Source organism: Camelus ferus, chromosome 19 (genome assembly GCF_009834535.1).
Source record: "Camelus ferus isolate YT-003-E chromosome 19, BCGSAC_Cfer_1.0, whole genome shotgun sequence".
NCBI classification, from domain to species: domain Eukaryota; kingdom Metazoa; phylum Chordata; class Mammalia; order Artiodactyla; family Camelidae; genus Camelus; species Camelus ferus.
The window spans coordinates 19268283-19295772 of NC_045714.1; the positions used below are offsets into that span (position 1 = coordinate 19268283).

General features: G+C 48.3%; 2 protein-coding genes across 3 annotated transcripts in view; both read right to left on the reverse strand.

The window, feature by feature from the left end:
* The window catches only part of SLC24A3 (solute carrier family 24 member 3), a 428089-nt gene extending 405612 nt beyond the window's left edge, over nucleotides 1-22477 (reverse strand). The window contains exon 1 of one of the 2 annotated variants that reach the window (XM_032461762.1): nucleotides 21591-21609. Coding sequence is in view for 1 of the 2 variants with exons in the window: in XM_032461759.1 (XP_032317650.1) it covers nucleotides 21907-22363 (457 nt within the window). In the remaining variant the exon portion in view is untranslated. Of the gene's footprint in view, nucleotides 1-21590; nucleotides 21610-21906 lie in introns of those variants that run through there. The other variant, XM_032461759.1, reaches the window with a different exon arrangement.
* A 106-nt stretch (nucleotides 22478-22583) lies between these two features.
* On the reverse strand, nucleotides 22584-23912 carry LOC116658034 (translation initiation factor IF-2-like). Its single transcript, XM_032462340.1, has 2 exons — nucleotides 23849-23912; nucleotides 22584-23092 (listed from the first exon to the last, which is right to left on the reverse strand). The coding sequence occupies exons 1-2, from the start codon at nucleotides 23910-23912 to the stop codon at nucleotides 22584-22586; spliced, it is 573 nt and encodes a 190-aa protein (XP_032318231.1).
* Between the last annotated feature and the right edge of the window lie 3578 nt (nucleotides 23913-27490).

A 27490-nucleotide genomic window follows, 5' to 3' on the forward strand; every position in this document is an offset into this window, starting at 1 on the left:
GGCTTCAGGGCTCAGTCTCACTTTATGTCCCCCCAGAATTCACATGCTGAAATCCCAACCCCCAGGGCGGGAGGGTCAAAAGACATGGGCCATGGGGAAGCGATTAGGGCATGAGGGTTGAGCCCTCCAGAGGGGGATCAGCAACTTTAGAAAAGAAACCCCCCTCAGAGCCCCCTTGCCCCTTCACCACGCGGGGATATAGTGAGAAGACTACCGTCTATGACCCAGGAAGAGAGTCCTCACCGGACACGGAAGCTTCCATGATTGTGGACTTTGCAGCCTCCAGAACTGTGAGAAAGAATGTCTGTCATTTCAGCCACTCCGTCTGGGGCACCCGTGTTGTAGCGGCCCTAGCGAAGGCCCCGCAGATGCGGCAGGGAAGCGGGAGACACCGGCAGATGTTCGGCGGGGCATGCACCTGCCCCATCATGGCATCGCTTCCGGAAGCACAGCTCAGTGCCACGTGCTGGAAGGGTCAGTGGTGAGGGGCCGGAGGGGCAGGGGCCAGAAGGTGCAGGTGCGAGGTGATAGGAACCTGAACCCGAGGAGACATGAGGTGAGAGTGCAGACAAGACAGAAACAGTGAAGGAAGAAGGCGCAGAGCTCCAGCTCCCCGGATGCTGGAACCGTGAAGACACAGGGACCCAGGATGCTCAGAGAGCACACCAGGCACCCAGACAGGGAGGAGCCCTGAGCTTTGTTTCTGCAACGTTCACCCTGAAAGATGAAGGTAAGCATCGTAGTGAAAATAAATGTTTCCCTCGAGCCTCACAGGGACCTGGGCCAGTGCAGGCCCACACAGCACCTCTGTCCCAATGGCAGAAAGCACCCCCGCCACCCTGGGTGCACGGATGGGGAAGATGGGTGGGAGCAGCTTTACCCAAGTTTGCAAAAGGCAGCCCTTGCTCTCAGCCTCTGCAGCTCCAGGCCAAGTCCCAGCCCCGTTCTTGCCTGGGCTGGACGTCTGTGCGCAGGGCGGGCTGGGGAAGCCTTGTGAAATGGCTGCTGACGTTTAATGGGTCATAGAAGATGGAAGAAGCGAGTCCAGGAAGCGCTCCTCGAGTAGAAGAGACCTGAGAGAGGTGGGCCATTCACTGCTCAGCGGCATTTAACTCGGTGTGAGTGAGTTTACAGGGAGGAGACAACTCCACCAACCCCTACACTCTCACACACACTCCAGGGAAGTGCCACCTAAGGCTGAAGAAACAGAGAAAACCCTCCTGACACCCTCTCCTGGGAGGGGTGATTGTGTCGTGTGTGTGTGTGTGTGTAGCACAGCACCCAGCCTAACAAATGTAATTACAGTGCAGTGGTCAATTCTTCCATCGGACTGGACAGAGGAGCTGTGGTATGTATACATACAATGGAATACTACTCGCCCATAAAAAAGAATAAAATAGTGCCATTTGCAGCAACATGGATGGACCTGGAGATGGTCATACTAAATGAAGTAAGTCGTGTGCAGCAGAAACGGTAGAGACATCGCAGATGCTGGTCCTCCTCACGGTCCTCTCAGAAACACCCTCTGCCGCTGTGTCATTTCTTTGCAGCGGGACAGCGAGAGAGACCTCGCTGGAGTGAAGTTCCCTAGGTCCCGCCCCCAAAGATTCTGGTTCGGTTCGGCAGGTTGGGGTTGAGCCCAGGACTCTGTCCGTCCAGCAAGCCCCCGGGGGCTGCCAGGGATTCTGATGTTACTGAGCCAAGGATCTCCCTTTGAGCATCGCTGGCTTCTAGGGGCAAAACTTCACAACACATAGAAGAAACCCACCCAGCCGCGCCATCTCAGCGGCTCCGGGAAACCAACGGAAAAGCACATTCATGAGGGTAATTCTCATGAAATAAAAGTGAATAATGATTCAGGGCAGGCTCAGAAGCAGTACTCGATCGGCCTGGCTGTAAACAAGCCTCCAAAGGAAGCGTATTTCCGACATCCTTTCCAACAGGCTAGCGATTTAAAATTAATGACAGGATTTCAGAGTTTCAGCATTACCAATGTAAAGAAAATGTACACTGACAAATTTACAACTTGGCACAAGCGTTCACCTTTTACAGATGAGGAAACTGAGAACACAGATGAACCTGTGGGACCAGAACGCATGTCTCCAGGCTCGCGGGCCGGGACCCCCGCTACAAACGGTCCAAGCCAAGCTTCCCGTCCATGGATGCTTCCACGGCAGAGCCTATAAAGACGCAGGCAGATCGTGAACTTTTACTGTCCTTCGTGGTAGAACAAGGCAGATCGCTCCTGCACAACATCAACACAACGACTTCATTCCCGGTGTCTCCTAAAATAAACCTTCATTCTGGGCTGACACTCAGAACGTTCATCAGAAGACAGTGCTCCCAGGCAAGCAAACCTCTTACTGCCCCTTCTTCCTTCTTTCCTTCCTACCCTACCTCCCAATGGGCTCAGAAACCTTTATATAAAAAAAACACCAAAGTGAGAGAAGCACCCAGAGACACTAGGGCACCCCAGAAGCCTCGGAGAGTCCCTTCCCAGGCAGGACAAGATGTGTCCATTTATGGCTTTCTTGGCTCAAGACTGAAAGACGATGCTCTTCCCATCTTAGGCAAAACAAGTGTCCTGATCTGCCCTGGAGGGGACACCTTCTCCTCCCAGGCCTGGAGTTACTGTTTGTAATTCAGCAAACACTGCTGGCTTGTAAACCAGAGGGCGCCGGGGAGGATCCGCTCCCCCGCCCCAGGGCCCTGCACTGCCCTCGTGAAACTGAGTCAACCGTTAAAATCTTGTTTTTCCTTCTGATCTTGTTATCAGAGGAGCCGTCAGCAAGCAGGAAAACTGAAGCAACTGTCAAGAAGAGAAGATAAGAATAACAAAGTGTCTGTTTTAAAGAGCGAAGGTCATCATGTGACATGCTTTAAGGCGATGACTTGGTCTGATGCTCATGGCCCCCGTGGTGCACCTCCCAAGTGGTATTTCTCCTTTGTCATCACTGTCCCATCGACACTCTGCTTTTGCCTTTCGTTCTTGTAAAGGTTCTGGCAATTTCTGAGGAGGAACAATTTTCCAGTAGAGGTGCAGTTGGAGGTGGAGAGGAGGTAGCAGAAGAGAGTGCCTTACAAATAAACTAAACAAAAATTTAAAAGCCCTTCAAAACACTCTAAGACAGGGACCCTGGTGGACAGAGCTCTACACAGAAACTACGCGTGGAAACCCTGTAACTCCACAGGCATCGTCCGCAGCGCAGAGAGCCCCGACCTGCCGGACAGCCACAATCACAGCAATGATCAGAGTCACAGTGACTCGAAACGACCTCAAGCACAACCGTGTTTAACTCATAGTAACTAAATATATGGGATTCACAGATGCACACTACTACATATAAGATAAACAAGGACCAACTGTGCAGCACAGGGAACTATATTCAGTATCTTGTAATAACCTACAATGGAAAAGACTCTGAAAAAGGATAGAAATATATATATATATTTAATTGAATATATATATTTAACTGAATCACTTTGCTATACACCTGAAGCATTATAAATCAACTATACTTCAATAAAAAATAGTAATCAAATATTGTAAATAATCTATAATGTTTTAAATAACCAACAATAAATCAATTTTATAGACATTCAGTGTATTTGATGGACCATCCTACATAGTCAATGGAATGTCAAACAGTCTGTAAAATGGTAACTACAGAAACACTCACAGTTATCTACTTAAAAAATGTTAAGTCACAAAGATGCAACATGAAACATCATACATACAAGTCAAAAGGCAACGTACAACATTGTATTTTAGGATGACCATGACTCTTATTTCATGAGAGGCTCATTCAGTGTGTGAGGAATATTTACTAACTGTATAAAAAATATTCCCCAATGTTCACAGCAGCTCTATTTACAGTAGCCAAGACATGGAAACATGGAAACAAGCTAAATGTCCATCAACAGAAGACTGGATAAAGAAGCAGATATATATATAGATATATCTATCTATCTATCTATATATATATATATTTATACACACACACACACACTGGAATACTACTCAGTGATTAAAAAAAAGAATAAAACAATGCCATTTGCAGCAACATGGATGGACCTGGAGATCGTCATTCTAAGTGAAGTCAGTCAGAAAGAGAAAGAAAGAAAAACACCATATGATGTCCCTCATATGTGGAATCTTAAAAAAAATGACAGAAATGAACTTACTTACAAAACAGAAACAGACTCATGGACACAGAAAACAAACTTATGGTTACCAGGGGGGAAGGGATGGGAAGGAATAAATTAGGAGTTAGAGATTAGCAGACACTAACTACTTACTACATATGAAATAGATAAACAACAAGTTTCCACCGTACAGCACAGGGAACTACATCTAGTACCTTGTCGTGACCCACAGTATAACTGACTATACTTCAATTAAAAACATGGGAAAAATATTTATGCATATGACCAAACACCAGAAAGAACACTGGGAATTAATATTTGATCTTGGATAATTTTTACTCAATTTCTCTTTTTTATTTCTGTTACTTACTGCAGTTGGCCATATTCCATCCAGGATGCAAATTAGGTTTCATTTAGTTGGTACCATGTCCTTTGGGCAAAAAGAAATAATCCAACAAACATTTACTGAGCTTCCCCTCCATGCCAGGCCCTGGGCCCGAGACAGTGAGCACAACAGATGAAGTTCCTGCTTCCGGAAACAGACATTCTCATCGGGGGTGGGGGGCAGCCACACAGTGAGAAAACACGCATACGGCACATCAGGTGAGGACAGAGAACCGGCTCACACAAGTGCCCATGTGGTGGGCACACAGAGTCGACCCCTCTAGGACTTCCCGTTCGCTATTTTGTGTGTGTGTGTATATATATATATAATATATATATAATATACACAATAATATATATAGTATATACATATTGTAAATATACATATATATTACTGAACTATAGTCAATTTACAATGTTGTGTCAAATTCTGGTGTAGAGCACAATGCTTCAGTCATACATGAACATACACATATTTGTTTTCATATTCTTTTTCACCTTAAGTTACTGCAAGATATTGAATACAGTTCCCTGTGCCATACAGTACAACCTTGTTTATCTATTTTGTAGCACCTGCAAATCTCAAACTTCCTATTTATCCCATGAACTTATACGGCATGAACTTGTTGTTTATCTATTTCAGAGAGTCAGACCACGGCCAACATTTGATACGCTGAGTTTCCCATTGCTGCAGTAATAAATTTCCACAAATTTAGTGGCTTAAAACAGAGCAAAATCTTGCAATTCGAGAAGGCAGAAGTCCAACAGCAGTCTCACTGGGCTAAACTCAAAGTGCCAGCAGGGCTGCGTTCCTTCTGGAAGCTCCAGGGGAGAATCCGTTTCCTTGCCGTTGCTCGCGGATCCTGGAGGCTGGCCCCATTCCCTGGCTCGTGGCCCCCTTCCGTCTCCAAGCCAGTAATGGTATCACTCCTGCTTCAGCTCTGTCTTCCCATCACTTTCCCCTGCTCCCCTCCTGCTTCCTTCTTTCACTGATCAGGACCCCTGTGATTACAAAGGGCCTGCCCGGATAAACCAGGCTCGTCTCCCACCTCACAGTCCTCTGATGAGCAACCCTAATCCACATGCAACCTTATCTCCCAGGGAAGAGCTATCAATGATCGAAATGGCATGAATAAAGACCCATCTAAACATTCAAACCACCAGGTAGCAGGAGGTCATGTTCCAATCCAAGGCCCTATTCTCTGGACAAAGTGAAAGAAAGTTAGAAATTGGCATTTTTAAATATAGACATAAAAACACCCTGACAACTTAGAAATTAAAAATCACTCCCCTAAATAATCAACTGCAGAAAAAACAATAAAACTACAAGATTATCTGAAAAGCACAATAATGACTGTGTGACATTTTCAAACTTATACGGTGAGTCTAAAGCTGCTCTCAGAGGTAAATGCATCATTTGCAAGGAAAGAAAAATATATAAATAAAGCACTTAATTCAAGATATTAGAAACCAGAGGAATTAACAGAAGATTTTAAAGAACTATTAAAGCTGTAATTAATGATACATAAAGCAGGAAAAAGAGGAAAATTGATAAAGTTACATAAGAGATGGACCTTCCAAAAATAATAAAATAAACCAAACACAATCAGATTTGATCAAGGAAATAACAAAGAAACACACATGAGATACTACTGAGAAAAATGTTACATAATCACCATTACAGAACAGGTTAAAATTTGAAAATGCAATAATTTTGTTCATTTAAAACATCTTAATGAAGCTGACATTTCTCTGGGAAAACAAATTACCTACATAGAAAAGTAGCAATGGAATAAATGGAAAAGTTTGTCCAAAATTACCTTCAAGAAACTACAGGCCAGGCGGTACTACAAAATGTTCTTTCAAATTTTAAACTTACAGATCATTCCCATGCATCAGAAAACATTCTAGAACATAAAAATACATTAAACTTACCAATTTGCTTTGTAAAGCTAGTGTAGTAACACCAAGTCCTGGCAAAGAAGCTATATGTCAATATGTCAATAATATAAAAGCAAAAATTCTATAGAAAATATGAACAAAGCAAATCCAACATTATTTTAAAAGAAAAAAATATATCATGGCTATTTAGGATTTATTTCAGGAACAGCTAATTATGGATATTTACTTACATTATGCTATATTAAACACTTCAATAAATGTTAACAAGGCATCTGACCACATGCAACATTCAGGGTTGGTTTTTTAAAAACCCTTAGAAAACCAGAAACAAAAGGAAACTTCCATAGCATAATGAAGAATAATTAGCTTAGCCAGCAGCCAACATTAAAAACCTATTCAATGACAGCAAGACTGTAAAAATTCCCTACAATAGCAAATTACTGAAAATATATGGTATTGGTTTGTATAACAAAATTGTCTTTATTATTACTTATGTAGCTTAAGATTTAATAATAAAACATAAAGAATAAAATTAAAAATAAAATGTCCACCAGCAGATGATTGGATAAAGAAGTTGTGGTATATTTATATAATGGAATACTACTCAGCCATAAAAAAGAATGAAATAATGCCATCTGCAGCAACACAGATGGACCTGGAGATTGTCATACGAAGTGAAGTAAGTCAGAGACAAATATCATATGATATCACTTACGTGTAGAATTTTTTTAAATAATACAACTGTATATATATATTTCCCTGTGCTATACAGTATCTATACACAAGATCTTGTGATAGCTCACAGAGAAAAAGAATGTGACAATGAATATATGTATGTTCATGTATAACTGAAAAATTGTGCTCTACACTGGAAATTGATACAACATTGTAAACTGACTACTAACTCAATAAAAAAAGTTTTTAAAAAAAGGAAAAACAATATGAAAACGAATATATGTATGTGTATGTATGACTGAAACATTACGCTGTACACCAGAAATTGACACATTCTAATTGACTATACTTCAATAAATAAAAATAAAAGTAAAAAAATAAAATAAAATAATACAACTGACTTTATTTACAAAACAGAAACAGACTCAGACATTAAAAAAAAAACTTATGGTTATGAAAGGGGAAAGGGGGGAGGGATAAATTAGGAGTTTGAGATGAACATATACACGACTATATAAAAAAACATAACAAGGATTTAGTGTAGAGCACAGGGAACCACACTCAACATCTTGAAATAACCTATAATGGAAAAGAATCTGAAAAAGAACAGACATAGACATATAAATGTATAACTGAATCACTTTGCTGTGCACCTGAAACTAACACATTTTAAATCAACTATCCTTTAATAAAAATAATGAAGAGTAAATTATAAAAAGGAGTATTTTAAAGAATATATAAAGAAGAAAACAACAACAACAAATAATTAACACCAGAATAACTTTCACAAAGAAGTGCAAGAAAGAGGGGAATAATCATAAATCTTGACAGAGTTTTTTACAGCCTAGATGGAGTGACATGAACTACGAATGAGATGAATCAATGCTGTAGGTGCCATATTTCCACAATTTTTTTTTTATAGATCTGTCAAAACCCAGAGGCATTTGGACAAAATTTAACAGCGATTCTAAGTTCATCTGGAAGGATAAATGAGTGATAAGAGCAAATGATTTTTTTTTCCCAGAACAAGAGGAGTGGAGTCTTGCCCCAACAAATAATGAGCATGCTAAGAAACTACAACAATTAATTAATGGAAAATAGAACGAAACTGGCATCACAAAAACTGCTCTGGCCCATAAGCATGGACACAGGGGCACCAAAATGTGTGGGTGAAGGAAGAGTCATCACTCAACAATCTGACGCTAAACCTGTTGATCCAAGTTAAATCTCCATCTTATGCTAAAGTAAATTTCAAATGAAGTAAAGAGTTAATTTTTTAAAGAATTAAACCACAAAAATAGAGGGGTAAAGACCTAAAGGATTATTATTTTTTTTTTAAGACCTAAAGGATTATGTGATATAAATATGTGACTGAGAGCCTGGATCTGAGAATAAAACAATGAAAAAAATACAAAGAAAAAGGCATATCATTTTGACTAGATACAAATAACTTCTCCTGTGTGCCCAGAATCCAGGCAAAACTTGTGAAATAGGATGAAAGATTCATACATGGGACATATCAAGAACTCTCACAAATCACTAAGAAAAACTGTTATTAGACAAAAAAGATGGAGAACTGACACGAACACATTTTTCTCACAAGGAAAAAATACATAAATGACCAATAAACATCTTTAAAAACATTCAGTTTCACTAGCAAAGAAGAAAGGCAAACTAAAGCAATGAGAGACTGTCTCTGTGCAATCAAACTGAATTTTTTCAAACTGATTTTAAAATATGCAAAGTAATTATAATATTCAATTCTGGCAGAGGACACTAAACTGAGCACTCGCAGGCGCTGCTGCTGGAATTTCTAATCTGTTCAAATTCCTGGAAAGTGACATAGCTGCGTGTGTTCGTCTTTACGACGGGCACGCACTTTGACACTCAAACAGCACGTCTAGGAGTCCAACCCAAAGACACTGTCAGAGACCATCAAAGACTTCAGCACAAGGACATCCATCACAGCGAGGACGTGGAAAATACCTGAATACGCTGAATGGAGGCCTGAAGAAACAAATCACGATCTAGTCAGAGGACACAATGTCATAGTTAAAACCTCGGGACCTGGAATCAGACAGCCTGAGTTCAAATCCTACTTGGCCACGTAGAAACCTCGCGAGCCTGAGCAATTAACTTCAACTCTCTGTGCCGTACTGCTCCTTGCATGTCAAGTGGAGGTAGTAACTGTTCCTTCTCCGCTGGCCCTGTGAAACACGTGCCCCAGGCGTGCTAAGTGTTCCACAAGTGCCACTCAGTACATAAGGACTGTTATGTGTATGTGTATATATGTGTACATACGTGTGTGTATATTATATATGTATATGTATGCTACATAATATATAGTAATAAATGTCACATAATACTAAGAAAAATATGGTGATTCTAATACAATTGTTATGCAGATATTAAAATTAATTTTTTAAGTTTGATTCCATAGAGAAATGTTTAAAATACACAATCTCTTCCCCAAAAAAGAAGCAAAGCAAATACCTCCTATTTCACTTTCTGGGGCCAACAAAAATAGACAAAGAGCACACAGGAACAGAAAACTGGGGCAAACAGTCGGGTGATCACAGAAGCCAAAGTCCTCAGCAAAACGTTATCAGTTCAAATCCAGGGAGATAGGACATGAAACACACACCAAGGTCAAGGAGGGCTTCTCCATGGCACGCAAGACTGATCCGGTATTCGAAAATCAATCCACGTAATCCAGCATATTAACTGCCCAAAGAAGAAAAACCACGCAATTGTATCATGTAGTGCAGGAAAAGCATCTGATGAGCTTCGCTATCCATAGCTGATAAAAATTCTCAACAGGGGGAGGGTACAGCTCAGTGGTAGAGCACGTGCTTAGCACGCACAAGGTCCTGGGTTCAATCCCCGGTCCCTCCAGTAAAATAAATAAATAAACCTAATTACCCCCCTGCAAAAAAAAATGCAATAAATAAATAATTTTTAAAATTCTCAACAAACTAGGGCTCCAGTGTCAAAAGATTACAGACTGCAGCATTCCATTTGTGTGGCATTCTCAAAAGGACAAAACTACGGCGACAGAGAACTAGGGTGGGGGTGGGGGAGGACGTGAGGACAGACGGGGAGCCTGAGGGAGATTGGAGGGGTGACATTCCTGCTCTGCGTTCTGACTGTCAGACAAGTTCACTGCACGTTAATTGCTTTTAATTTTAAAAGCAGGATTCAAGACACCATATACAATATGACATCAATTTTAAAATACGTAAGGGAGGGAACACACCACGATGTTGGAAGATAGTGAAAACTGACCTGTCCTCACGCCCAGATTCGCTCAAAGTAGGTTCAATAGGTCTCCTTTCTGCACCTCCCCCACCAAACAGTTGTGATTTCAAATGATGAAACCGTGAACTTCCACGCAGAAGGTCATTACCATCGGAGTTTCAACACTTGGATTGTGAAGGTCCTAGGAAACTTTGCTTTCTTTGGAATCGACGTTCAGATCACAGATTAGAATTTCAACACCAGGGATGAAACCAGTTGAAATCTTGTGAACTCAAAGACCCCTAACAAGAAAAATCAGTGTGTACTCACTTCCAAAACAACCAACCGTCCTCACGGTTCTATGAGGTGATTACCCAAGTAGACGGTAAGCCAACAAAGTTAAGGTTGTTTACAAGCTAAGCAAGCTGAGAGTGTCCCAAGAGCCTGTGTTCCTGAATAAACAAACCGCTCATTTGCTGCAAGAAGCAGCTCGCCCTAAAATTCCCTACTGCTCCCCACTTGGTGGCCATGCCACGTGCCGAGTAACTCCCAGAAAGAGTCCAGCATTTCATACACATTTCAGGATTTGAAATAAGTTCACCCCATCCACCTGCATTAAATATACTTTCTAATCTTAACTTTCTGCTTTTTTCTCTTAAGTATTTACTAAACGAGTCAGAAAACCCGAGGCCTGGCCCCAATTTAAATTCTCTTTCACATTGGTTTCCTCAAACATAAAATCAGATGTTACGATACAAAGGTCCCCCAGATCTCCACCTCCAATACTCTAGCCAACAAAGAACAGTGAAAAGATATTTCAAAGATCATGGCTAAACTGTTTGAAGGAACAAAGAACTTGAGTGAACCATTTTTACAGAGAACTCATTCAGAAATACTGTGCAAATGACAGAAACAAATTATTCATCAAAGAAGCTGTTAGCCAGCCTTCGCATGACCCTCGTCTGGCACCCAACTCAGGCTACTGTACCTGAACGTGATGAAACTGCAGTGACTGAGCAACGCCCCACGTCCTCATTTCACCAATGCAGACCGACCTGACTCCCGTCCCCCGCCCCAACCCGCAGGCAGCCTTCGGTGCAGGACATCGTGGGCGGCGGAATTTCCCTCAACTCTTAAAACTTATAATTTTTTAAGTTTTTTTAAATTGAAGTATAGTCAGTTCACAATGTTAATTTCTGAGGTACAGCATAGTCATTCAGTTTTATATAAATGTATATATTCCTTTTCATACTCTTTTTCATTATAGGCCATTACAAGGTATTGAATACAGTTCCCTGTGCTGTACAGTAGGACCTTGTTGTTTATCTATTTTATACATAGTAGTTAGTATCTGCAAATCCCAAACTCCCAATTTATCCCTCCCCACCCCCTTTCCCCCCTGGTAACCATAAGTTTGTTTTCTATGTTTGTGAGTCTGTCTCTGTTTTGTAAGTAAGTACATTTATGTCTTTTTTTTTTTTAAGATTCTACATAAGAGTGGTATCATATGGTATTTTTCTCTCTCTTTCTGGCTTACTTCACTTAGTAAGATGGTCTCTAGGTCTATCCATGCTGCTGCAAATGGCATTATTTCATTCTTTTTTATGGCTGAGTAATATTGCTATATATATACACATACATATATATATCACATCTTCTTTATCCAGTCATCTGTTGATGGACATTTAGGTCGCTTCCATGTCTTGGCTATTGTAAACAGTGCTGCTACGAACACTGGGGTGCGTGTATCTTTTTGAATTAGAGTTTCCTCCAAGTACATGCCCGGGAGTGGGACTGCTGGATCATACAGTAAGTCTACTTTCAGTTTTTCAAGGAATCTCCATATTGTTTTCCATAGTGGCTGCACCAAACTACTTTCCCACCAACAGTGTAAGAGGGTTCCCAAAAGGAAAGGGTTCTCCACTCCCTCTCCAGCATTAAACTTATAAATTTTTGATCAGTTTTATTTTTGGAGTAGGTGACAGGAGTTACTCAGGCTGACTGTTCCTTTCGTACAGAAAGGTGCACGGAGTATATGTGCTCATAAAAGGGCGACACCAGTCATCCTTGTGATGCTGGATCTGTCCAGTGTTTTGACTGCTGTGTTCACAGAAACCTACACGGTGATAAAACTGTATCGAACGTAACACACACACATACTCGCACAGGAATATGCATGAAACTCGGGAAATCCGAATAAGGCTGGTGGATTGCATCAATGTCACTGCCCTGGTTGTGATATTACACTCAAGCTTTGCAAAATGTTATCACTGGAGGAAACTGGAGGAGAGGTACAAGGAATATCTCTATATTTCTTACAACTGCATGTGAATCTACAAATATTCCCCGAAATTTTTAATTAATAAAAAGAAAGAAGATACGGTGAAAACTATGCCTCCCCTTCCCCCTGACCATTCGCCCTCCCAGGAGGCAGCAGCTCTTACCAGTTTCACGAGTACGGGAGGCAAAAGAGAGACAGGAGGAGAGAGGGAGGGCGGAGGGCTGGGGGGTGAGGAGACTGAAGCAGCCTGGGACGGCCCTGCAAGGTATCAAATAAACTGTCCGCGCTTTCACGCTCACAGTTGTCCTTGAGAGCATAGGAGAGCGTTTCTGCTAAACCACCCCCCCCCCGCCACACACAACCCCACTTCCTCTCCCACTAGATGCCCAGAAGTAAACAGGTCTTTCCCTCAAGACAGGGCACCGGGTGACCCTCCACTGGGAAATCTGACTACTCCCCGATAAAGATCTAAAACTTGAGACAGGAGCGCTGCCCAGGGCCATGCCCCAGTCAGCTCACCTGACCGAGGCGCCAGCAGCAGACCCTCCTGTTTACACAGTTTCCGATCATCTTGTTAACAGTCTCACTTAAACATGAGTGGAGGCCAAAGACCCCCTGACGGAAGAAGAAAGCACATGAGATGAAAACTGCAGCAACAAGAAACAGACAACAGCCACTCGGGAGAGAGAGCCACACGGGGAAGGAGCCCTCAGAGACGCCGGTGACACACTCAGGGAAAGAAGTGGTGACACTGCACTGACAAAGCGGAACAGGGCGGCACTAAACGTTACTTTCAAAGGCAACAAGAGCTCTTGGAAATTAACACTATGACAGCAGATATTAAAGGTTCAGTATAAGAATTAGAAGATATGGTTAAGAAAACCTAGAGAAATTAGAGCAAAAGGATGAGGAAAAAATAGGAGAGAAGAAATAAGAAAATCAGAAAATCAACCTGGGAAGTCAAAGATGCAAACAGACAATCCAGAAGGAGCGAAGAGAGAACCGAGGGTGGAGGAAACCATCAAAGACAAGCTCCCAGACCTGAAGGACGGAAGCGTCCAGAGCAAGAGAACCAGGTGAGGACGCAGAAAAGCGCAGGAGAGCAGAACCACAGCTGTCACTCAGCTGTGACGGGAGTGGACGTCAGGGACAGAGCAAAGGGCACACCACCCTGCAGAGGGCAAAAAACAGCTTTCATACCAAAACCTGAAAACTAGGCCAGCGCCAGGCTTCTCAGAGGCAACCTGCCGCCTGGAGGAGACACGCCTTCAAAGTTCGGAGGAAATGTGCTCCAGCCCAAATCCTGACGCAGCCTAACCATCTTCTAAGTGTGGGGGTAGGATGAATCTACTTTCAAACCCACAATGTCTCAAACCTTTGTTTTGTTCTTTCCACAGCCTGTCTTAGGAGGCACCTGGAGTGTGTGATCCCAAAAACGCACACCAGAAATGAAGGGAGAGACCGAGGAGAAGACAGATGCGAGTTCCAGGACCCAGGGCTTTCAACAGAGGAAGAGATGGAGGGGAAAAAAAGCATGGAGGGGGAAGTGGAAGGAAGATGTCAAGTTGACAGCTGGGCAGTAGGTTTAACAAGCAACCCGTCCAGACAAGAACAGGCTGGGAGAATCTAGGAAAGGCTTCTTCCAAAGGAGAACAGGACAGAGTACCTAACGGCCTTGTGCGTGTGAGGAGGACACGGTGACAACTGGAGGAAAGTGTGGGCTTCAGTTAGTGGGAAAGGCTTGGAATACCAAGCAGACAAACAAACAGTAAACGTTCAGGACAGGAAAAATTCAGTCCAGTGTATTTCACAGCTCAGCTCCAAAGAGCATCGAGGTGGCCGCTGCCAGGTTAACACCGACCATTGATCTGGCCCGGGGGGGCCCAGTGTTGGCTGCACAGTGACCATCTGCCTCACTTTGGAGAAACCCCAGTGCCCACCTGCCCTGGGACGTTGCATCACAGTCTCGGGGGGGTGGGTAGGACCCAGCCTGAGTAAGATTCAAAGTTCCCTGGTGATTACAACGTGCAGAGATCACTAAGACCCAGAGAACTTACCTCAGATACAATTCTCACCCTCAGGCACCCCCTCACAGATCTTTACCCGTAGCAGCTACTTACAACCTTGACCTTCAACCACCAGCACTATTCCACCGAGCTGTCCTACCAAAATCAAAGTCAGAATGTCCAAAAACGAGTATTCCACCTTCTTTCTTAAAACTGGCGCTGTTGGCTTCGTGATGTCCACTGCAGCACCCCTCTCTCCTGGCCGCCCCACACCCCTGTCCACATGCTCTGGTCTTACATCAGAGTCCTGCTCAAGACACCCACCTGTTTCCTCCTGTCCTTCCCAGTCTCAGCTTCCACGGCGCATCACCAAAGTCAAAATGACTCCTGCTGAGGCCAAACGATGCCGAAGCACCAAGGGGAAAACATGAAGAGGGGAATACAAAGTTGCAACGTCAAATTCCCCCAAACTAGGTCAGCGGTGAGCTTGTTTTATTTCTTCTCCTTCTCCCGGAAATGAAGAGAGATTAACAAGCAAGGCACAGCGGCTAGATCTCATGGTTTAAACAAGCAACCTGTGTTGGTTTGGAGAGTTCCAGAAATGGCAGAGGCCTTTCCCCCGTTCCCCGGAACTGCCCCCTCATCTCTAAACTCTGGAGCTCACCAGACCCCAGGGTCATGACCAACATGCTCCACAGTCACAGACGGGTCCTGGCAAGCTGGGCTTCTGTCCAGGGCTCAGACGTCTACGCGTTGCTCTAAGCCCCCGCTCTCCTCTCTCCGAGGCCACCTCGTTAAAAGGCCCGGGGTTCATGGGTGGAGGGGGTCTGCCCAACACCGGTCAGCTTGATGCAGTGGCCCGCGGGGCTGGGTACCGATCTCCATCCTCACCTGCGGTAAATGAGAGACGCCATCTCCCCTGCTCCTTTGCTAACACTTCATATTTTCATTTTTGCTGGTCCGATATTGAAAAATGGCGTTTTACCATTTTTAAATTTAGACTTCCCTGCTTACTGTCAAGGCTGAGGCTTGTCACCCGCGTCTCCCGGCCATTCGCGGTGGTTGTGGACTGCCTTCCCTTGTCTCATTTTTCCATCAGTTTGTGTCTGTGTCCTCCACTCTTCACCAGCCAGATTCCTTTTATTTTCCAGGCTCCAGCTTCTCCTGACCACCGCACTGTGCTGTATTTCCCATTTTGTATCTCTCACAATTCTGAAAATTCAGTTGTTCAGTGCCTCTCTTCCCAGTTAAGTCAGAGCACCATGAAGAGACCCTGGGCATCTGTCTCCGACACCGCCGTCACCCCAGCAACGGGGAAGAGGCCTGCCGCGTGTTCACTGAACGAGCGAACGCAGGTGCCCGTGTCTTACACCAGCCGGATCCAGGCAGGAGCTCACTCAAGGTTTGCCGCTGAAAGGGGGTTTCACAGAGGACCATCTACAAAGGTGGGGGCAGGGTGGCCCCACCCAGGACTGGCAACACCCCAGAGCATCACCCAACCCAGGGGTGAGGATGGGGAGAGAGCCTGGAAGATGTCATCCAGCCTGAGAAATCACAACTCAGTGATCAAAACTGCCCAAATGGTGCCCATCACCACTTCACTCACAGAAAACCTCCTTCCACCGAGTCCTTAATACTTCAGATTCTCAAATCCCACAGAATAACGCCATGTTTGAGACCATGGCGAACAACAAACAAAAGTCATTGCCAAACAAGCTCCACAGAAACTGAAGGCAGGAAGAGGCCAGAAAAACTCGAATTCCCTTCCCGGCAGGACCCACTGGCTCTGAGACTTCAGGAACTCCCCTACCTCGGTTTCCCCCGATAAAAGTCTGCATACCATTATCGGCCCCTTTCCCCTCCAAAAGTCATTTCGCTCAAGGAAAAGCAATCTTCTGGAGGAAAAAGAGAGTTGCCAAGACGCCGTCCTACCAGCCAACTTCCACCGGGCCTTGGAATTCTCAGCAAATGGCTGGTTTTGCAATTCTTCTGGCTTTGCCAACCCTCTAGGGTAAAAAAACAAAATCTTCCCACAAGGATTCAAGACTCTCAAGTGGAGGAAATCTTTGAGAAAAATCTGGGTTGATGAGCAGCTAAGAAAAGCCAGGAGGAAAGAGACACGTCTATATAAGTTTAGGCAGAAAATAGAAAAGGTTGAAAAGGAATGTTTTTCTAAAATACTGCTTCTATGAAAGCAGCCTTCTGTTACTCCTCTCCTCCCCAGGCGACTGAAAAAGGCAGCGTGGTTCCCATTTCCTGTTCCGTCCTCCCAGGCAGCAGCCCTGACGCAGGTGGCCTTGGGTTCAAATCCGCCACTTAAAGATGTGACACTGAGCAAAGGACTCACCTTTCTCAGCTCAGGGTGAGCCCATGAGAAATGGGGAACAACACTGAATTTTCTGGATTGCGGGGCAGAATTATAAATCATGAAAAGAGTGTGTGCCTATAGTGGGCCCCTGACACACAATTCTTAGTTCTCATCACAGGCATCGCCACTCAGACATCAAAACAGCTTCCTAACTTGATAAATGTCTTGTGAGCATCTGCTCTGGGAGGGGTGATGGGGTGGCAACGGGGAGGAAAGTTCACAGGGTCCCTGATCTCCGGGAGCTTAGGATCAGGCAAAGAGGAGACGGTACTCAGATCACAACCAAATAAATACATAATTGCCAATGGTGATTAAAGCTATGAAGGGAAAATAGAGTTCAGAGAGCAAACTGGGGGGACCCAGCCTAGGCAGGAAGCTCTTGGGCTGGGCAGTGACGGACGAAGGATGGAGAGCCGCGGCGGTGACAGTGGGACCAGCACGTGCTGGAGGTCTAGGCCTAGAAGAAAGGTCCCCCTAAGAGGAGGGGAAGAAAGGCCAGAGTAGTGGTGCCTGCAAAGGGAGAGCGGCCAGAGAGTCCGGCAAGGCCTCCCAGGAAGCCACAGTGGGGATCGCAAGGTCGTGGCCACGGTCCTCTGAGGGACGCGATGACAGAAAGCTAAACATGGGCTCTCAGCTCTGCTCCACTGCAGCCTCTCCTCAAATACCATTTCTGGACCCCAGCCAGTTACGACGAGCAGCAACGTGTCCATGATTGGAAGGTATTTCAATAAAAACTGTATACACACACACACACATATACACATAAACATACACGTACACACAAACACATGTACATACACATATATGCTCATATATACACATACACACACGTACATATGCATGTACACACATATATACGCACAATACAATACACGTGCACATGTACACACGAGTACACACACATACATGCATGCACATACACATATGTACACATGTATGTACGCATATACATACATGCATAATACGACGTATGCACACGTATATACACACATATACAAGTACATATAGGCACACATACATGTACACATATACACACGTATATACATACACAATACACAGACATGTACATACATACACACATATACAAGTAGATATACATACACACACATATATACACATATACGTAGACAATACACACATATATATGTACACGTGTATACACATACGTACACATGCACACACGTGTGTGTATATGTGTATTATTTGCCTTTTACCGTCGTGGGAAATGTCTGCCACCACTCTTGAGCTATCACCCCTTTGGAGCCCTGGTTTTCCAAAGACGGCCACAAGCGTGTCTCCCATCACACATGCTCTCCTTTCTGTGCATCCTGACACTCCTCCACTGAGTAAGGGGTGGCCTCTGTGTCCCCTCTCCTTGAACCTGGGTTGGCATCTGTCACTGCCCTGAACAAGAGAAAACAGTGGAAGTGGTACTAGGCGACTTCGGAGGCTGAGAGAACGCCACCGGGCACCTCCACCTTGCTCTCCTGGAACCTGGCAGCCGTGCTCCAGGGAAGTTCGAGCGAAGGCACGTGGAGAGGCCACACGCAGGTGCCCTGGCTGACAGCCCAGCGGAGGGGCCAGCTGGCATCAACCCCAGATATAGGAGTGATGCTGCCTCCAGGTGACAGTGGACCCAGCTGTCAAGTCACCCAGCCTTTCAGTCTCTTCAGCTGAGCCCCAGACATAATGCAGCGGAGACAAGCCATCCAGCGTGGCCCTGTCCAAACTCCTGACCCAAAGCACCCTTGAGTAAACAAACAGTTTGACACCCCTGTGTTGCGAGCGATCTGTTACGCAGCAATAGTAACTGAGCCAAAAAGGAGCTCAAAGTTTATGTGTCTGTGTGTATGTGCAATGCTTCTTATTCCCGATGCACCTCCCTGGGAGCCTTCCAGAGGGGATGTCTCTGATTACTCCCAAGTTAGGACCTCTGGGCCTTATCCACACCACTTCCGGAAAAAGAGGACCAGGCTCCTTACTTCAAAGAAAAATTAAACACTTTTACACCACTCAAAACATACGAAGAAATCCATTCACACTGCAGAGAATTAAAAGAAAAGAAAATCCTCGTTAGCAAAAACACCTTATTTCAACTGGCTCTGAAAATCAGATCAAAATTGAGATCTTCCCTGGCAACAACTTAACGGGGCCTCTAGGGCTGGTCTCTCCTCCACAGCTCAGGGCTCGAACGTCCGACAAGGAGCATGTGCAGCTTAAATGGCGCGAATGCCCGTGGCAGGTATCTGCACAGTGCCCGGCACTTACGAGCTGCCAAATCCCAGTGAACATTAGTATCGCTTTTGCTGTGGTGAGAGCTAACACTCCCTAAATTCCAGCACTAATTCTTCCTGACTTAAGCTTAACAACGCTCCTGTCCCATCTCAGCAGGAAAGAATCTATACTGAGTCTGGTTAGAGGTCACGAAAGGGCCCTTCGATTCCACAGCAACTAAAAACAATTATACAAGATTACATAACATACCTGCCACACATCGCTATTTTGGTTTTGTAAAAGAACTGTCCTTTTTAGTAAAAAGAGAGAGAGGGGAGAGAGAAATCAGTATGTGTCAGAAAACAGGCTTCTGAGAAGCTACACTTAACCACTGCGTGGTCTTCAAGGTGAATAATTACAAAGATCAGCTCTGACTATCATGAAGGTCCCCCTACATGGTTATATAAATACTATAAAGCTGCGCCCAGGTGGTGGCAGGAACACCAGGGATCAAAGGGCCAGGCCACCTCCGGCTGCTCCGTCCTTCACTCCTCAATCGCTGTGTGACCTGAAGTGAATCACTGGGCTTCTCCAAGTCACAGTGTCTAACACTCCAAACTTTTTCTCTGTACTGCAAGGACCTTTAAGGAGAGCAGCCCCTGAGTTTCTAGGGCGGAGGTCACTCTACAAATGGCTGAGTATGCCATGGTGGCCCCTCAAGCAAAGTACCCATTTGCAGATTCACACACATGAAGTCGTATCTTCAAAATTATCTTGAAACACCTGGCCCTTGTGAAATATTACTGTGTGTTACCTAAATACACTCTCAATCTCTAGTGGAAGAAAAGGTGATCTGAGACACAATTACAACTGGCAGGCCCTTCGGGGGCTGGATGGCACCCCCGCTGACATTTCACCGTTATCTTCAGTTGCTGGGATGGGAGGTCTTCTTAAGCCCCACATTTATGGGAGGGGGTGGAGAGGACAAAGGAGGATGTGGATGGTAGGAAGGAGGAAGAGAGATCAAGGGAAGAGGTGGTGGAAAGGACTGTGGTGGAACTAAATTCTGAGTCGGTGGCACCTGGACAGAAACGTCCCTGTCAGGGAGATCATTTCCAAATGACATCCAGTCCCTAGGTTTCAAGTCTGCAGAGTGTCTGTCACCCCCTCACTCTGAACATTCCAACTTTCTTGGGGTCCAGGCACCTGCCATTGACAGACTGGACTGGATGGGTCACATTCTCCAGCCAGAAAAATGTCTTTTGTAGCCTGGGAAGTGGTGGGAACTCTAAGCCTCCTGGAGCCCCAACATGCAGGAAAATGGCCGGCATGTGACTGACTTGGAACGGCCCTTTCCAAAGGCAGCATGCACTCGTCAAAACTGGGAAGATGAAAAGGGGGTTAATTAAAACCCTCTTCGGGAGAATCGACCAGGAACTGCTTTTGGCAGCTCTGACTCTGCCCGTGGAGAGAGGTCCAGCCTCCCTCTCCCCGCACGGTCCTCCTTGCTGATGTCCATCCCCCTCGCCAGACAACCTGGGATCCAGGAGAAGTGGGGAGAACCGAGGAGTCTCCACGGCTCCACTGAAGACCAGGACGGGCTCTCTCATATTACCATATATGCTAAAGTCTGTCAAGAGGTCTGCTAAGATCTGAACCAAGACCGCCATCTGCTTTCCCCACCAAGAATGAGAACAGCCAATTGGGGGGGAGTCCCTTTTTTAACTGATGGCATCCTTAAAAATATGTGACCATCGCTGTCCAGATGCCTTCCTTCTCCACTTCGTAACACCTTGTGGTGTAGCTACGTCTAGCTTAACGCCAAAGCTCATATGTGGAGCTGCTTTTTCTCACAACCATTTCCACGGCTGTTTCCCCACGAACTGTGCCACTCGAACGGGGAGGATATAAAATCATTTACAACAGTTACTCTTGCAAGCCTGTCCTCCTTTTCTTTGACAGCTGCACACCCAGGGTCCAAAGTGTTTTCAGTGGACAACTGTTCTGAGCACATTTCTCCACAAGGTCTATTTCAGCTCAGGAACAAGGACAAAAATAAGACAAAAGTTGCGGGTGAAGGGTGGGCCCGCTGCAGGGCACCGGGAGAGCAGGGGCAGAGTGACGGGCAGCCCAGTTCTTCCGGAGCTGCCCGTGCACACGAGGCATCGAGCTTCCCCGCGAGCGTCGGCCGCAGGGAACCAGTCCCAGACCCCCGCCAGGGAGCCCGCACTTTTTTCCCATCAGGAGTTTCCGGCACCTGTTCTGGAAAGGCGGGGATGGAGCCTTAGACCCGGACCATCCCGCCTGCTCTGAGTGAAGAAGTAACTGTGTGTTCACGCGTCAACCAGCCCTCCTCATGCCCCCCAGGGGTGATTACCTGCACAAGTACCGGAGCTTGCCAGGACAACTTTATTACTTGTTTAGGGTGGCAGTCCCCACTGCCGCCGCCACCAGTCCCTCCAGCTAGTGAGCAGGAAGGGCCGAGCCAGGGAGCACAGGTGAGGGTTCCCAGGGCAGCCATGCGACCCAGCGTGCCGGCCGCTTCCCCACCGCGGGGTCCTCGCCTCCAGGGCCACCCCGAGGGGCAGAGGCGTCCTCCGCCCGGCACCCCCCTGCCCCCGCGCGGGCCCAGCCCGGGAGCCCCGCACCGCCGGGGCCGCAGCGCCCACTCGGGGCGGGCGGCGAGCACTCACCATCGTGCTCCTGCATGCTCGACAGCGACCAGAGCAGCAGCGCCACCAAGGCCAGGAAGCTGATCTGGCTCAGCAGAAGGTCCCTCCGGCGGCTCCGGCGACGCTCGCGGTCCTCCTCGTCGGGCGACGGCATCCTCGGAAGGCAGGGCAGCGGCCCCGGCGGGGGCCCCGGCGGGCGGCAGCCGCTCCGCTCGCGGGCGGCCGCGGCGGGGACGGCGGCGGGAGGCGGCTCCGCGCGCGGCGGCGGCGCGTCCTCGCTGCGCTCCTGCCCCGCGGCCGCCGCCGCCGCCGCCGCCGCCGCCTCGCCTTGCTCCTCGAGACCGCCGCCGGTCTCCGGGTCTCCGTCCTCGTCGTCGCTGTCGCTCAGTCCCTCCTCTCCCTCCTCCTCCTCCTCGTCGCCGCTGGCCCGCGCCGCCGCCTCCCGGCGCTCGGGGTCCCTCTCCTCCTCGCGCGCCATGGCTCCCACGCTCGGCGTCCGCGCTCGGCCTCGGGCGGCGGCGCGGCGGGGGCGGCGGGGGCGGCCGGGAGGCGGGGGGCGGCGGCGGCCGAGGAGGAGGAGGAGCGGGGAGGACCGGCGGGAGGAGGGCCCGCCGCTGGCCAAGTCGGCCGGCTGGCGAGGCCACCCGGGGCTGGCTCCGGCCTCGCGGGCTGCGGGAGCGCGTCGCGGGGCCGCCCGCCTACTCCATGGCCCGCGCGCGGGGACGGGGCCGAGCCGGGGCCGAGCGCGCCGGGAGCACGGAGCGAGGCGGGAGCTCGGGCGGGCGCCGCTCCCCGCAGCCTGCGGCGGCGCGGCGGCTCGGGCTCGGGCTCGGGCGCGGGCGCGGGCGGGGGGCAGTGCCGGGGACGCAGCGGCGCTGGCCAGCCCAGCGGAGAGGGGGCGCGTGGGGAGGAGACTGAGCCGGGGAGGGAGCCCCGCGCGCAGCCCTGCGATCGTGCCGGCGCGGGAGGCCCCCTTTCGGGAAACACGCGCCGCCCGCCGAGAGGTGGATCTCCGGGAAGGATTCACCCGAAACTTTCGTAGGGGCCGAGGGTCTCTCCGGCCCCCTCCCTACCCTCTGCCCGGAGACGGACACTGCGAGTGCGCTAGGCTGCGCGCGCCCGGCCACCGGGCTCGCTTCCTCCCGCCGGCCTCCTGGGTTCCCCTCCGCCCCCTTGCGGGGATCCCCCTGCGCGCCGGGCTCCGGACCTGGAACAGGACTCCCCGGAGGCTCTTGTCTCACCAGGGGTGTCCTGGCTCCCCGCTCCGGCCCGGACACACACTTCTCTCCCAATCGTCCTGGACCAAGCCCAGTGCTATGGCTGAGGGAAGGGGGACAGCTGGCACTGTCCCAGGGCAAGGCGGCCTGAGGGTCCCCCGCCAACCTCAGGAGGAGGCTCTTGGCCACCCTTCCGCAGACGGTGTCAATCTGCCGCTACCCCTGAGGTCAAAGCCGTAATCCCCACCCACCTGACTCCAGCTCTGCTCCTGCCCTCACCTGCTTTCAAGGTGTTGCCCTGAAGCCCTGCAGAAGGTGCCCGTTTACAGAGGACACCGAGTGGTCTCGGTGCGTGGGGTCCTGGAGCTTCGGGCTTCCTCCCTGGTGCCTACCTAGAACTGCTGGCTAGGATGGTGGCTCTAGCCCCGAGGAGAAGATGCCTTTGCAGTGGGACTGAAAACAGAAGGGCTTGTTCAAAAAAGGATCACTGGAAACCAGGTGTTAGTCTGGATGGCTGTCTCCATGGAGTCTGATCGTATCAGAGAATCTAGCTGAAGATGTCCAGAGAGGCGAGGAGAAAGGAGGGAGACTCTGGACAGGTTTCTCCACTCCTAGGTCTGGGAGGACCCGCAAACTCCAAGTGTGTCACCCCCCTTTTAGGTGACCTAGCGCAAGCTTCCCAGATGACCCCCACCAGCATCTGGGGACAGCAGGGTCATGGCAAAGGACGAAACAGGCCTTCATACGTGGCTTCCCTTCCACAGAGGGGTCATTTCCAAGCAAGCCTGGAAGATCTTGCTTCCTCGGCATACCGTTCAGTTACTCCTTTCCCAGCCTGGCATCTTCCCAGATGCGCAGAGCACCTCCCCTACGATGCCCGTGTGGTTGTCCCTTTGCTCTGGTTACCAGGTACAGAGGAGGATTTAGACCCTGGAAGTTTGTCCAGGCTGACGTGGGACGGTGGGGGCGGGGGAGTTCTCCAGTTGCATTGCCCCCGTTGACATTCAGAGACACAGATATGAAGGTTCAGGAGCACAGACACTGTCCTTTATTCAACTAACCAAGAAAGACACTCAAATGGCTTTTTCTCGTAGAAATAGGAAAAATAAAAGTAAGAGAGGGAATCTGGAACTAATTGAGTTAGGGAATGAACACTAGCTCAGGGGAAAATGGCCACAGGCACCAGGAATTGTGCAATCTGGGGACGGGAGAGGTGGCAGGAAGGGAGCAGGAAGGAGGAGGGGAGAAACCAGGGGCTGGCAATTCCCTGAAAATTCCCTCAGCACCTGCAGGGAGAGGAATACAGAGACGAAGGTGGGGAGGGAGGCCGAGAGACAGAGAGATCAGTGTACGGGGAGGTGATTTAGTTTATATTCATTTTGACAGATTTCAGAGCAAAGTGGGATGTTGAAGCATAGCAGAGACAAAGACCCCCTGAGAAGCCAAGCACCACCCAGGGAAGGAAAACAAGTGTTTCCGGCCCCCAGCCCGACAGCACCTCCAGCCTGATGGGTCCCTCAGCCCAGGGAGGTCCTCCTGTCCCCTCCCTCCAGCAGGCCCGCTTGGGGGGCAGGGGTTGGGGGATGGGGAGCAGGCTCTCAAGTCCTCTGCCAGCCCTGGAGGAGGGAGACAGACCCCAGTGGGCTCCTCTTCCCAGGGAAACAGTTATTTTTGTCCTACCTGCCCTCTCCCGGTCTCTGGAAGCTCCCCCAGGAAACTGAATTTTGGAAGGAGCCAGAGCTGCAATAACTAATGTGCTATTTATCTTTTAGCATCAGGAGCTTCATCAATCCCGAGGCAGCTTCTGCCTTTTATTTCTTAATCTGTTTGCATTTGATCTCACATTTTGTGCAAAGAGCCTCAGGGAGAAAATTCCAGGCCCTGATACATTAGTCTGAGAATTCGCTCGCTTGGAAAGAGACGCGTCACCCCAAGATGTGCTGAAGCCTGCACCCTTCCAGGAACAAGACAGCGTATTTACAGGGCACCTCCTCAGCCTGGCACCCGGGGGTGGGTGCTGGGGGTCACGGTGTAGGCCCCCTGTTTTCTACCTCCTAAAATCATTCCATTTTCATTTCCATGCAAAGACTTTGGACTGGAGGTGGGGGCATAGAAGTGACCCGTCTCTCTCATCGCTCCTCCTCTATAACGAAGCAGAAAAAGCTCCCAGGACCCCACGCACCGACGTCAGCCCAGTGCAGCTCCTACATCAGCCGGCGAGTGAGGCCCAGACCACCAGGGTCTCCTGTGCCCTCTGGCCTCATCCCCAGGTCTCCAGCCGCCACCCCCTACCAGCCCACAGCGACCAGACCCGACAGAGCAGTTTCCACAACAAAGCAGGGTTGTGTCTCCGTAACACCAGACAGTGCCAGCTGTGTCAGACAAGCCACCGATGGAGACGGAGGGCGGGACGGAGGGAGGAGAGGATCAGCGGAGCCAGTTGCTCGATGAGGCAACAGGTCAGCCTCTGCCGTGGCTGCCTCTAACCCAGAGCAGCGAAGCCCAAGCAAAGCGGAAAGACCGAAAGGTGTTCAGAGAGCAACTTCAGACAGGACAAGGCTGAGTGTTGGTGGACGGGGTGGGGAGAGACCCTTGCAGGGGTGTTCCGGGACGTAGCACCCCTTCACCCCCTCCTAGAGACTCAGTCCCGCAGGCATCCCAGCATCGCCAGGTCTGATCACCCACGGCCCTGGCCAAACTGGCCAGCTGCTCATCACCTCCAGGCTGTCACCCGCACAAGCAGTCATCTAGTTTCAGACAAAACCCCTGCTCCACCAGGGAAGGCCTGCCGACGTCCCTCCCTCCCCACCCTCGCCCAACGCCCTCATCAGAAAGCTGGTTAAACTGCCCCTTTAGACGCTTCCTGAGCTGTCAGCATTTCGCAGACCACAAAGTCATCACTCCTAGATGTGCGTGAGTCCACACTCAAGGTCGGGACGCGCGTGCGAGTGCCGTGTTTACGAGGTGGGGCTCAGGTTATTTTCAGTGTTCGGTTAAAAACAGACTTAAAAGAAACGACTTATTTTATAACAGCTTCCAATTTTTAATTTCCTTTTTGCTCAGTTGTCAGCATTTGTTGGTGATTCTGAGTCACTGCGTGGGTGTGACGGTGGGTATTTTTTCCTAATGGACCACTGTCATATTCATAGCTACCCATCATCTTCTTTTTAATTTACTGAGATGTATTTACATACAGTAACACGCATACAGCTTAAGTGTTCAGCTCAACGACTTTGTACATGTGTATACAACCTACTTGGGTTCCAGATCCCGACTTAGAACTTTCCCCGCCCCACCCCCGCACCAACCCCCCGTCAGGTGATCACCCTCTGAAGATAGCCCCTCTCCCCACCTCTCCCCACCACGCGTCACTGGTGCCTGTCCTTGAACTTAAGGTGAGCGGAGGCCACGTTTGCTCCGTCTGTGCCTGTGGGAGGCGTCCGCGCGGCTGTGCAGGGCTGCGACTGTTCCTCTTCCACGCCCTGTAGGTGTGTGTTGTTTTCTACCTGATGCTTCAGTTCCCTTCCAAGTTTCGTGTAAGCCAAGAATAACCAAGCCACTGCCTCTGGATCAGAGACAAATGACCTCCCAGATTGGCTCCTTTTAGGAGGAACTTCAGCTGAAACTGAAACAGCCACGGGTTGCTTCTCAAACCGGTTACACGACCCAAGGGTAACTGCAGGACAGCAGGTCAACTGGCAAACTCAGGGGGTCAGGCTTTTAAAGACAAGCCTAGAAGAATTCCTAAGATGTGCGTAAAATTTGGAGGCAGCTTTTAATGGAAAAAGCACAACCCGTTCCTTGTGCATTCTTCCCTTCCTCTTTTTCTTCCAACTGAGAGGAAAGTAGAACTAAGGGACTGTCAGGAAATGTACCCCCCTGTCCACGGCAGAACCACTGGGGACCCTCTCAGTCCAGAGCAGGCAGACAGAAAAAGTACAGGGGAGCTTGTTGGAAACGTCAATTCCCAGCCCATCCCAAGGAAATGGGATTCAGGAGCCCTGGAAACCTGCATTGCTCACAAACATCCAGGGATGCTTCTGTGTTAAAGCTTGAGACCTGCTGTTGTAGACAGAGGGACAGCCTGGTGTGTGTTCTTGGTGGATCTTGGAGCACAAATCTATTTTATTTTTAACTCGATTTATTTTGGGGTGGGAGGTAATTAGGTTTATTTATTTTTGAAGGTGGTACTGGGGATTGGACCCAGGACCTTGTGTATGCTAAGCAGGCACTCTGCCACTTGAACTATACCCTCTCCCCAGCCTGGAGTGCAACTCTTAAAAGAAAAATGTATCTCCTAGCCCCTTTTTGTCAATATTTTTAATGGACTCCCTTTGGGTATTTGGGGGAAAAAATAGAGATGGAGAGAGAGGACATAAACATACCCT

What these genes read in the sequence shown, in the direction of transcription:
- LOC116658034 (XM_032462340.1), bottom strand. Translation starts at nt 23,912, where the DNA reads ATGCCGAGGAAGCAAGATCTTCCAGGCTTGCTTGGAAATGACCCCTCT. An exon ending in CTCTGTGGAAGGGAAGCCAC is followed by an intron (nt 23,093 to 23,848) that starts GTATGAAGGCCT and finishes GTCCTGTTCCAG; the next exon opens with GTCCGGAGCCCGGCGCGCAG.